Below are 12,500 nucleotides of genomic sequence, written 5' to 3'. Positions count from 1 at the left end.
TAAGACCTGTTTCAGTTTTCTAAAATTTATTGGCCAACTTGGGAAGTAAATATTACAGAGAAATTCTTAGGCATCATAACATGCATACCATGTACATATATATATTATATATATATATATATATATATCACCCACACCAACATATATATAAATTTAGTCAAATACACATACATACATCATCGATATATATATATACATACATACATACATACATACACACACCACACCACACACACACACATACACACGAATACATAAATATACATATGTAGCTGTATATCAATATATATGTATATAGGTATACAGATATATGATTCCACAAACACACACATATATATATAAACGCACAAACATATTAAGACTCAAGTGTGTGTGTGTGTGCAAAACAAAGCAAAACTATTTTCAATGAATCAATCTAAATACACTTCTATATAATCTATATAATGAAGTTTTACTGCGAGTGCAAACTTCCCGAAAGCTTAAAATTCCCAAAAGCTCAAGATTTTCAGCTGCTCAGATTCCCACTCTTACCGATTCTGATGCAATGAAAGATGTGAATAAAACAAAAGTTACGTTTGTACAGAAAATAGAAAATAAAAAATACTAAATAAAAAAAAGAGGCAAATATAATTATATTGCTAACTTATACACAATTATATACTCATATATAATTACATATATATATATATATATATACTTATTTATTGTTGTTGTATATCAGGGTGGTTATTTTATTTGTTTGTTTGTTTTCTTTGTCAAATAAACACATGCACTATTTTTTTCTTCTTCTTCACTCGTTTATTACTGTTCTTAGTTTATTATTTTAGCGCCAGACCATTTTCCGGAAATCTTTCGTCACACATCTGTGACCTCCTCAGCAACAACATTTCTGTGTGTGTTCTTGCTCCACTTACTCCGCTCTCAATGTATGTGACAAAAACATACATGGAAGCAAAAAGTGTCGCTGAAGAGGTGACAGATGTGTGATGAAAGATTTCCAGAGAAGGGACAGTCATTAAAATTAAAGTGTTTATTTGGCAAAAAATAAAAAAAATAATAATAATGATAATAAATAAAAACGACCATCTCAAAATACAACAATATCTGTTTCAACATACGATTTCACATCAGGAATTTTGATAAATGAATTGATGTATTTATTTATTTGTTTCACTATGAATGTATATGTAAATATAAATATATTTATACAAACATTTATGTTCATATACAGATATACACACATACATGGATAGATATACTCTAATATGCATGTGTGTGTAAGTAGATAAAAGATACACTCACATCTGACATGTACGTACATACATATATATGTGTGTGTATACATTCATTTATAATATGTTTATGTAGACGTGTATATACACACATATACATACATATGCATACACATATGTGCATGTGTGCATGCACGTCTCTTCCTCTTTGCTTTGCATAGCAATTTCTGTCTACAAATGTTGCGTTTCATTCCTAATGCATAGCCTGAGTGCTGCCAGCAGCTGGAGTCCTGATGTGTCTTGTTCCTTACAAATACATTGATGTGTATGTGGGTGTGATGTGTGTGTGTGTGTGTGATGTATGTCTGTTAGTGTATAGTGAAAGAGAAATAGATATAGAGATATAAAGTGAGACAGAAAAAAAGAGAGACAGACAGACAGACAGGCAAGGAGACAAACAAGGTGATAGAGGAACCACTTTTTCACTTTAAGTTGCACATTTTCTTTTCCTTTTTTTCATATTTTAAAGTTTATACTTAGTCCATTGCACCTTATTTTTTTTAGTGGTGGTCATGGTTGGAGGAGGAGGAGGAAAAGAAGAAGGTAAAGGTGTGCTTAGAACATAAAAATATCAGTCTGAAAGATCTCTTCCAAGCGTTTTTATTTGGAAGAAATTTGTTTTGTTTTTTTTTTCTTTTGTTCCAAAGTTGGTCTTGGAACTAACATACCAAAATCTTTAGTATTTTTTTTCCTTTTGTTTTTGCAAATATTTCTTTAAAAAACATTTTAATCTTTTTATTTAGTTGTTTTTCACACCAGTTAAATTTCAGTACATATATACATATATATATATATATATGTATATGTATATATGCAATTTTTTTTTTTTTAATTCAATGACTAATAGGAATATTCAGTATTGAACAAAGTAATTTTTTTTAATTAATTCCCAATTTTGGGAAAATAAATAAAAAAATCTGGAGTGAGCAGAGTTTGAAAAATAGAATTACGAAGGTTATTTTTCAAAGAAGGGCTTTTACAGTTGTAACCATCTTTGCACATGCATTGGGTGTAGTTTTTTCTTTTGCTTTGGTTGCCAAAGATGTTCTCAGTCATTTTTCAAACTTCTTTCTTATCTGGGATGAAGGAATCTTGCTGTCAGTTCTTCAACAAACTGCTTTCTGTAAAATATAAATGAAATTAGCATGAATAATATTAAACTGTAATAAGAATTATTTTTAGAAAGAACAAGGATGACAAGAATTTTGGACAGGAGTTGAAAAAGTGAATGTTAAAATAATCTAGATGATGATGATTGCAGGCAATTTAGCATAAAAAATAATAATGATGTAATACATTAAGTGCAAATAAGTTGCCATGCTACCGATACATTTGTAGTATGTATTAAACTGTAAAAGTCTATTCTTCTTCATATAGATATATCTTTTACTTGTTTCAGTATGTGTATGTGTGTATGCATACATATACGTGTGTGTATGCACATGTGTATATGTATGCATATGCATGTGTGTGTGTGTGTGTGTGTGTGTGTGTGCATTTTCAGTCACTGGAGACTGTGACCATGCTGAGAAGTCTGTCACACACACACACACATATATATATATATATATATATATATGACATGCTTCTTTTAGTTTCCATCTACCAGATTGACTCACAGGGCTTTAGGTGGTCCAGAGCTATAGTAAAATGCTCCAGCTCAAGGTGCCACACAGAAGGACCACACTTGGTAACCTCGTGGTCAAGAAGCAAACTTCTTGCCCCACAGTCATGCCTGTATGCAACCATCATCATCCTCTAACATCTCTCCTCAATACTGGTGGAGGGTTGGACTGGTCAACAGGGTCCAATAAGACAAAGGACTGAATCATGCTCCAGTGTCTGCTTCAGTGTGGTTTCTACAGTCAGATGTCCTTCCTAATGCTAACCTCTGCAGTGTGTACTGAGTGCTTTCTTCATAACATTGGCATCATGGTGATGATGGAGAACAACAACAAGAAACAACTGCAGCAACTTCCAAGTGGCTTTATGCCAGTTGTTGAGAGGTTAAAACGTGATAGTGGCACAGGTACAGGTTTTTTGCAATAGAAGAGACATGGCTTCCTTGCATTATATAAGAGTGGTTGGGAGTAAGAGGAAGGGAGATGATGAATGCCAGGGTGCCAAAGCATGCACCCAAAGTACAAGGTGATTGTAATAGAGACGGCGGATGAGGATGGAGTAGGTTGTTTAGTTCATGGGAGTGTAAGAGGAGAGAGACAGGTGATTAGAGATTGATGTAGAGGTAAATGTAGTGAATGATGTACAAGGGTGGAGGTGTGGTCAATGGCAAATATCAGTATGGTGAGGAAGAAGGTAAAAGAAATGGCTCAAGAAGAAGGAGGTGATTAGTGGTAACACAGGAGGGTATATCATTATCATCATCATCACAATCCCACTTTTCCATATTTGCATGGGTCAGATGAATTTGTTGAGACAGAATTTCTATAAGTGGATGTTCTTCCTATCACCAATCCTTGGCTGTTTCCAAGCAAGGCAACATTTCCCTATGGCTAGACATGTTTTCAATGGGAGAAAGAAATGAACAACATTGCTTGTATGACAGTGATGCTCATTTACAACCATCACATGATGTCAACAGAAGAGTACACACACATCCATATCAGCATGGAAAATGGACAGTAAATGACAATGATGATGATCTTATGGGCTTCTTTCAGTTTCTGTTTACCAAATCCATTTACAAAATAGAAGATCTTTGCCTAATGCACCATACAGTGTGACTGACCCTAAGACTACATGTTTGGGAAGCCAGCTTCTCAACCACACATCCACAATTAATACAGTATTTCAAGACATTTCTTGATTAATGATTTCTCAAGAATATTAAGGGTAGTTTTTTTTTTTCAACTTACGTGATACACGAGCTCTTCTCTCTTCAGCTTTTCTTATCCACTCAGGTTTCTCAGACACTTTCTTATCTGATTGCTCAACATCTGAGCAAGAAATAAACAAATAAAAATATAAATGAATTAGTAAATAAATAAATGAATAAATAAATAAATTAATTAATACAGAAATGCCATTATTAAGAAACTATTTGGTCTAATGACTTAGAGTTTTCAGTCTATTTGAATTTCTTATTGAATTTCTACACTAAATATCAATTGAATGGCTCTCTCATCAGATCTTCACGTTGCTTTAGACTGAGTTTGAATTTTTAACCTTTATTTACGATTACAATGGGGTTACAATACTAATAAGTGATTAATTGATTGGAGCATTACAACACAGTGACAGCCTTGAAACAAATACATAACAGATATATCCAAGCACCCAGGTATTTACCTGAATAACAAAAGCGAAATTTTTAATCCTTGCCCACATGAAAGGAAGTACATCCTATCATACCTGCATGCATCATCATGACTATAATCGCCGGTACCACAACTTCAATCCTCCACCAATACCTGGGAGTCTGGCAGAGTTTGACCAGAACATACACTAACACACCCATAAACAAACACACATGCCCTGGCACAGCAGGAACCACCCAACAGACTTCTTTACACCCCACCCCCAATACAACATGCATACATAAATGCCCCAAGAATTTAACCAAAACATAAAAGGAAACACAAACAAACACACATGAAATTGTAATAATTTTGAGACAATAATGGAAAAGGAAAGAGCATGTCCATTTCTTTAGTGTGAATTTTTCAATTGTTCTTTTATCATCCTTCTGTTTAATTTTCAAAACGATTATATATATATATATATATATATATATATGTATATAATTTTCGTCTGCCGTTACGTTCTGAGTTCAAATTCCGCCAAGGTCAACTTTGCCTTTCATCCTTTCGGGGTCGATAAATAAAGTACCAGTTACGCACTGGGGTCGATGTATTCGACTTAATCCCTTTGTCTGTCCTTGTTTGTCCCCTCTATGTTTAGCCCCTTGTGGGCAGTAAAGAAATATATATATATATATATATAATGTGTGCATATATATGCATATGTGTATATATATGTGAATAGACAAACAGAGAGATACATATACATACAAATATGTCTGTGCATGCATGTATGTATGTATGTATGTATGTGTAAGTGTGTATACATATGCAACATGGAATATCTATGAGCATGTGACTATTTCAAATGAAAGAGAAGATATGACAGCTTACTCTGGGAGCTCTTGTTTTTATTGGCAAGTTTTTGCCGCCAAGCTGGCTGTACTGTGGAGGCATCTTCTGTCTTGTTCTGGCTGATGTCATCAACCTTGAAATAAAATAAACAGTAGAAAATGTCTATGAATAGCTATCATTGCTGATATACTGTACCTTTATTATATTTTTAATTATAATGAATGAATGAATGTGTGCTTTAAAATGATTTAAAAGCAATCTGCTATGCTGAGCTGAGACCCCCTTCGGTCATGACTGACCATGGGATTGCTTGCACCTACAAAGTTACCCTCTCAGGCACAAGTCCGGGCAAGGTTGCTCATGGAAAACCAGCAGTCGCCCATGCATTCCGGCCTCCCCTCTCCACGCCACCAGTGTTATCCAAGGGAAAAGAAAAGGCCGATACAGCTTGGCACCTGTGACGTCACAACTCATTTCTACAGCTGAGTGAACTGGAGCAACGTGAAATAAAGTGTCTTGCTCAAGAACACAACATGTAGCTCGGTCCAGGATTCGAACTCACAACCTCACAATTGTAAGCTCAACACTCTAAACACTGAGCCATGCGCCTTCACTATATATATATATATATATATATACATACATACATACATACATACATATCGCGACATTCCATCAGTCATGACAACAAGGGTTCCAGTTGATCTGATTAATGGAACAGCCTGCTTGTGAAATTAACGTGCAAGTGGCTGGGCACTCCACAGACATGTACCCTTAACGTAGTTCTCGCAGAGATTCAGCATGACACAAAGTGTGACTAGGCTGGTCCCTTTGAAATACAGGTAAAACAGAAACAGGAAGAAAGAGTGAGAGAAAGTTGTGGTGAAAGAGTACAGCAGGGATCGGTACCACCCCCTGCTGGAGCCTTGTGGAGCTTTAGGTGTTTTCGCTCAATGAACACTCACAATGCCCGGTCTGGAAATCGAAACTGCGATCCTATGACCACGAGTCCGCTGCCCTAAACACCAGGCCATTGCACTTCCATATATATATATATATTACACGTAATACGTATACATTAATCTTTGATTTTTTTGTCAAGTTATATAATAAAAACAATTTACCAATAACCTGAACAATTACACAAAACTTTTTAGGGGAGGATTTTTTTTTTATAGAGAAACGGTAAACAATAATTTCGAAATTTTGGCATGGTTGCCCAAGATGACTAGGAAGCCTAAATTTCAAAGCCACTGTCAACCATTTCCTCACACACATAGTTAGGGTTGAATGGAATATGAAGAAGTTGAATTATCAGGTCAATACAAGTGGAAATTAGACAATTAGACAGAATATACATTATACAAAAACTATTAGTATTGGTCTTCGGTTTATAGAAAATAAATATCAGAAAATTTCAAATGATTTCGTCTTAATTCAGAGAATCTAATTAAGGGAGGTAACTCATTTTGTCAAAACTGCAATAAGGAAGAGGAAAGCAAGTGTATATAAAATCGATTGACTAAGAATAACAAAATATTTTGGGATATGATAAACGTCAAGGATTTTATGATTGAATTATTAGAAATAACACAGAATGATTCTTTTAAAAGCATTCCATTTCAGCAAAATTGTTTTATGTTGTGTAAGATGAGAAGGAAACTATGTTACGTCTTTGTTTTTGAGAAAACGATATGAAGGGGAGATAATTCACAAATCCTTTATGGCAGTGCTTCTCAAACTATCTGATGTAGCGTACTTTTTTTTCCAGTGTACCAGGGAACAGTAATATTTCTTAGTAATATTAATTTCAACGGGAAGCGATATATATAATGAATATTATAAAAGTTGACAATTTTTTGTATCTTAAATTTATTTTGTAAACAAATAATACAAAATTACATAAGCATTTTATGAAATCTCTTTCTTTTCGTACAAGCAGCAAGCTGATGGCTCGCAGTGCACCACTTTGAGTAGCACTGCTTTATGGTAAGAAATTATTAAGCAAGTCAGCGGCCTCTGGCAGAATCGTTAGCACGTTTGACAAAATGCTTAGCAGCGTTTCGTCAGCCTTTTATTCTGAGCTCAAACTCCGCTGAGGTCGATTTTGCCTTTCATCCTAAAATAAGTACCAGTTGTAACACTGGGGCTGATGTAATCGACTCATTTCCTCCCCCAAAATTGCTGCCCTTGCGGCAAAATTCTAAACCATAATTAATTGAGAGAACAGTGCATGCCATCAAAGTGACACTGGGGTCAACTATACGAAGCCCAGCATACCCATCATGACTATCCGTCTGATAAAGGTACACTAGGCATATACATCACAGCCATATGGGAGCGACATGGTGATCTCATATCAAGATAAACAGCACATGACCTTGCAGGTGGGGCCCAGTTAGAATTTTCTTCTGGTCGAGTAACATATCCCGCTCAAAAGGTCTCTGAATAAGGGTTGTTTAAGGATGTTGAACGAAACACCCATGTTTCCAGAGGTGAATTATTCAAACCCCTAAGAATTCCTCTCAACACATGGCTATGATGTTCCCCCACTACTTCTACACGTGATCAGAGATGCACATATCGTCAGCCACTAAGGGACATGCTCTACTGATTAAGGTCAAACAACTGACAAGTAAATCTGTGGTATTGAGCAGAATATTTGCTGTAGCCCATCTTTTATACCAAGACAAAACAATGTACATGATAATACTTCCAATCAGTTAATATTAGAAGCCACGAGAGCCACTGCCTGGTACTGCATCAGGGTATAAACAAATCTGTGGTATTGAGCAGAATATATGCTGTAGCCCATCTTTTATACCAAGACAAAACAATGTACATGATAACACTTCCAATCAGTTAAAATCAGAAGCCACGAGAGCCACTGCCTGGTACGGCATCAGGGCATTTATTTTTATTATCATTATTATTGGTATCTAGCTGCAGAAACTCTGCCAGATCAGATTGGAGCCTGGTGCAGCCTTCTGGCTTGCCAGTCCTCAGTCAAACCGTCCAACCCATGGAAAGCAGACGTTAAACAATGATGATTAATATTATTAGCAATTAAAGAAACTGAGTGTTGACATAAGATGATGTTTAGAGTAAAAGCTGTGTAACAAAAGGAAATGAGCAAAAAATATTTTACTACAATAACAAATATATATACAAATTATAATCTGTAATGGGTGTGATAATCGTAGGGGTGGTGTTGGTGGAAATTGTGGTGAGTGGTGGTAGAGGTGGTGGTGCTTCTGCTGCTGGAGGTTACAAGTGTGCATCCATCTTACCCGACGGGTACGGACAAAAGATCGATTAACTTTCTCAGTGCTAACTTCACTGTCCGAGCTGTTATCGTTAATATCCAATCGATTTAAAAAGTCCTCGTCATTTGTATCCATCACTGGAACTGTATAAGACCGCTCTAGGTTTGGTCTAATACTCTTGTTTTTCAGCGGGCTCCGCAAGATCTGGTAATAAGGTCCTTTCACTTGTTGCATGGTGGCTTTCTCCTTGGTATCATCCTCGTCAACTTCATTGCTGTCATCAGTGACTCCATCACTCTGCACAGGACTGTTCTCTGAACTGGATTTGGATTTACTTGATACACTCTTTGATTTCTTGTTCTTAAATGGTGAAAATTTCGGACTAGCAGGAAATTTTAATCGGTAGCGCTTTGATTTAGGCCTTTTCTCTTTGTGTTCTGGTGTCAGATCAGAATCACTGGATATATTTTCAGTTTTCTTGCTGAAGAATTTTTTAGAGAAATATTTCATCTCGGGGCTGGAGTGATGTGAATTTTTCTTATTAAGGTTTGAAGTCTTTGGAATGTGATTTACTGGACTTGACTGAGGAGATAAATCAGTAAATTCTTTAATCTTCTTAGGACTTAACTTTTTCTCAGATAGTATAGGTGCTGGCAAAACACGCACATAGAGAGATTTGTTTGACTGTTTGGCCTTAACTGCACTAGGTAGATCATGCTGGCTTTCTGCATTACTCAAAGAATACATAGGACAAGAGGGCTTTTGAGGACTTGTGTCTGGTGTTGAAACCGGTTGTTTACGGCCTCTCAATTTAGGTTTACTAATTGGTGAATCAATACCGAGAGTTGAGGGAAGGACTTTAACAAATCGAGCAGAGTTTCGAACTGGAGACGCTGAGCCATTGTCATCACTGTGGCACTCTAAATTGTTGGCACTTTTAGTTGAAGGACTCAATTTGGGAGTTGGTTTGGGACTCGATTTAGGAGATGGTTTGGGGCTAATTTTTGGTGTTCTTGGACTATCAACGGTTTTCTCGTCAGGATAGACAAATGAATCGAATGATTGCGAAGTCAATGGTGGATAATTAGGGTCATATCTTGGCTGGTCATATATCTGACCATCAAATGAAGCTGAGTGTGCAATATGAGGCATAGAATAAGAAACATCAGTTGGACAGCCTTGTTGTGCATTGTACATGGGATAACTTTGGTAATAACCATTGTAGTAGTTTTGTTGGGGTTGGCCTTGGTACCATGACTGGTAACTCTCATCTGTCACATTTGGCATAGAAACTGATGGCGTCGGATAAGGACCCATATTAGGATAAAAGTTATCATTCGGATTATACATATTGTTTTGCTGAAGTTCCCAATGGAGATATTCGTTGCTATAGTTACTAGAATTATTGACGTTGTTATACTCGTTCTGGTTTGGGTAGCTCTCGTAGTAATTGTTGTGGTAATAGTTGCTGTTATTGATGTTGTAGCCGTTGGTCTGACTGCTGCTGCTGTTGTTGTTGTTGTTGCTATAGCTGTTATTGTTGTTGTTGTAATAAATATCGTTGTTGCTGTTGTTAATATCAATGCCACATTTTTCAAAACTATCTTTATTTGGTGATGTTGTTATTTCTGCAATGGCAGTCGATGCTGCAACCGTCCCAATAATGGTCGCTGTGGTTGTTGCAGTCACAATTGCAGCCGCTGTTGTTGTTGCTGTTGTTGTTGTTGATGTTGTTGCCGTTGCCACTGCTGCTATAGCAGTTGTTCTTGAAGGAGACAATATCGACGACAATGATTGTTTTTGTTGCTGTTGTTGTCGCGTTTGGGATTTTACTGTTGGAATCGTATAGTTCCTGTTAGTCCATTTATGGTTTTTGATCTTGGAGACATTAAGTGTAAAGTATTTTTTATAAGAATTAAAATTCTTTATCTGAAATTCAAAAATTACTTTCCAATTAATTCTTTAAAAAAACAATGGGTGAAAACCAAGAACAAGAATTTAGAATGACATTGCCATTTTTTTTATATATAGTTTTTTTTAACTTTGAAATTTCAAATTCATGAAACAAGCTTTTCATCATTTTAACACTCACTTTTCCATTCTTGCAAGGGTCAAATGAAATTTGTAAACTGTTATGGGGATAACAGTAGTATTGGTCCACTCCTCCCACATGATGAGTGGTATGTGCTAGTCATTATAAATACTGTAAGTCAGTCTCAGAAGTTATAGAGAGTACAGAGTAGACAGTCATAGATAGTCATGGTCTTAATTGTCTAACTAAACAACTATACTGGATTGGGTGTTACAACAGTCTGACAAAGAATTACAACATTAACACAGATTTTCTATAGTAGATGCCTTTCCTGTCATCAACCTTTACTTGTTTCCAAGCAAAGTAATAATTCTGATTGAAACAGTGAACCATAGCAATGTTTAGAATCAGAAGGGTTATTCAAGCAACCTTAATTCTCATGGGCAGCTAGCATGGTGTCTGATTTTGGCCATTTTGGTGAAGAAAAAATATATTTTAATTTAATACAATTAAACAACATTTTTATTCCAGTTTTATCAGCAATTTGAAACCTAAACACAGAAAGAGACAAAATCTCACCAAAATTATATTTGAAGAGGATGGTCACTGCTTGAATCAAATTTAATGGCAAATTTAATGGCAGAAAGACAATGACATGAACAAGGGTGGGGGGAGAATCAATCTATGAGAAACAGGATTCTTGGATGATCAGGGACCCATTCCTAAACTGATATGTGAACTGTACAATAAAATGACCTGAGATGAAAAATATACCTGCAGTGGGTTTGAACTCACAAACAAGGAGCTCATAAAGGATCAACATTCACCAACAAACTGGTAGGTCAAGGTTTATTAATGAAAAAGGGGAATCAAAGTTCCAGTGAAAACCTCAATAAAATGCAGAAGTGGCTGTGTGGTAAGTAGCTTGCTTCCCAACCACATGGTTCTGGGTTCAGTCCAACAACGTGGCACCTTGGACAAAAGCCTTGAGAGTGGATTTGGTAGATGGAAACTGAAAGAATCCCGTCATGTGTGTGTGTATGTCTCTTACCACAGCTTCACAACCAGTGTTGGTGTGTTTACATCCACTGTAACTTTGTGGTTTTGGCAAAAGAGACTGATAGAATAAATCAAACTTAAAAAAATAGTTCTGGAGTTGATTCATTCAACTAAAAGATTCTTCAAGGTGGTGCCCCAGCATGGCCACAGTCTAATAACTGAAACAAAAAAAAGGCGAAAAATAATGAAAGAATGGTTTGCGAATCACCAAAGAAAGACTGAATTAATTTTTTGTCTTCTTTTGTTTGTTTTTATTGGGGTTTTTTTTAATTGTTACTTACTTTTGAGAATGATTCTCTTTTGGTCTTGTTTTTCTCAGCCAATTTCTTCTTCCAGTCTGGAACAGCTTCAGAAATACTTGAAACTGAGAAGGATAAGTTCTGAGTGCTTGACACTGACTTCCGCTGTTGTGAGATTTTATCTAAAACACAAAGAAATAGTGAAATGAAATAGAAACATCTAAACTGACACATACACACACACATTCTCATTCTCTTTCACTTTTTCTCTCTCTCTCCCTCTATCTATGTATCTGTCTCTTGCAGTAGTAGTTGTTGGTGGTGGTGGTGGTGTGTGTATGAAGGGGGTCCTGAACACTCATCTCTTGTTACTATTTTATGGAGCTACACAACAAAATCAGTAAAGGCACATGGCCTACTAGTTCAAGTTCTGCACCCATGACTGCAAGATTGTGGTTTCAATTCCAGGACCAGGAGGCGTGTTGTGTTCTTGAGCA

General features: G+C 36.1%; 1 protein-coding gene across 1 annotated transcript in view; it reads right to left on the bottom strand.

Annotated features, from left to right (window-relative positions):
• Positions 1–1,925: 1,925 nt before the first annotated feature.
• The window catches only part of LOC115212921 (serine-rich adhesin for platelets), a 207,775-nt gene continuing 197,200 nt past the window's right edge, over positions 1,926–12,500 (bottom strand). The window contains exons 10-14 of the mRNA XM_036503952.1: positions 12,046–12,185; positions 8,698–10,602; positions 5,444–5,540; positions 4,169–4,246; positions 1,926–2,413 (exon numbers count right to left, since the gene is read on the bottom strand). Of these exons, the coding sequence (XP_036359845.1) occupies positions 2,391–2,413; positions 4,169–4,246; positions 5,444–5,540; positions 8,698–10,602; positions 12,046–12,185 (2,243 nt within the window). The 3' untranslated portion in view covers positions 1,926–2,390. The remainder of the gene's footprint in view (positions 2,414–4,168; positions 4,247–5,443; positions 5,541–8,697; positions 10,603–12,045; positions 12,186–12,500) is intronic.

Source organism: Octopus sinensis, linkage group LG6, assembly GCF_006345805.1.
Source record: "Octopus sinensis linkage group LG6, ASM634580v1, whole genome shotgun sequence".
NCBI classification, from domain to species: Eukaryota; Metazoa; Mollusca; class Cephalopoda; order Octopoda; family Octopodidae; genus Octopus; species Octopus sinensis.
This window is presented reverse-complemented; position numbering and strand designations above follow the sequence as displayed.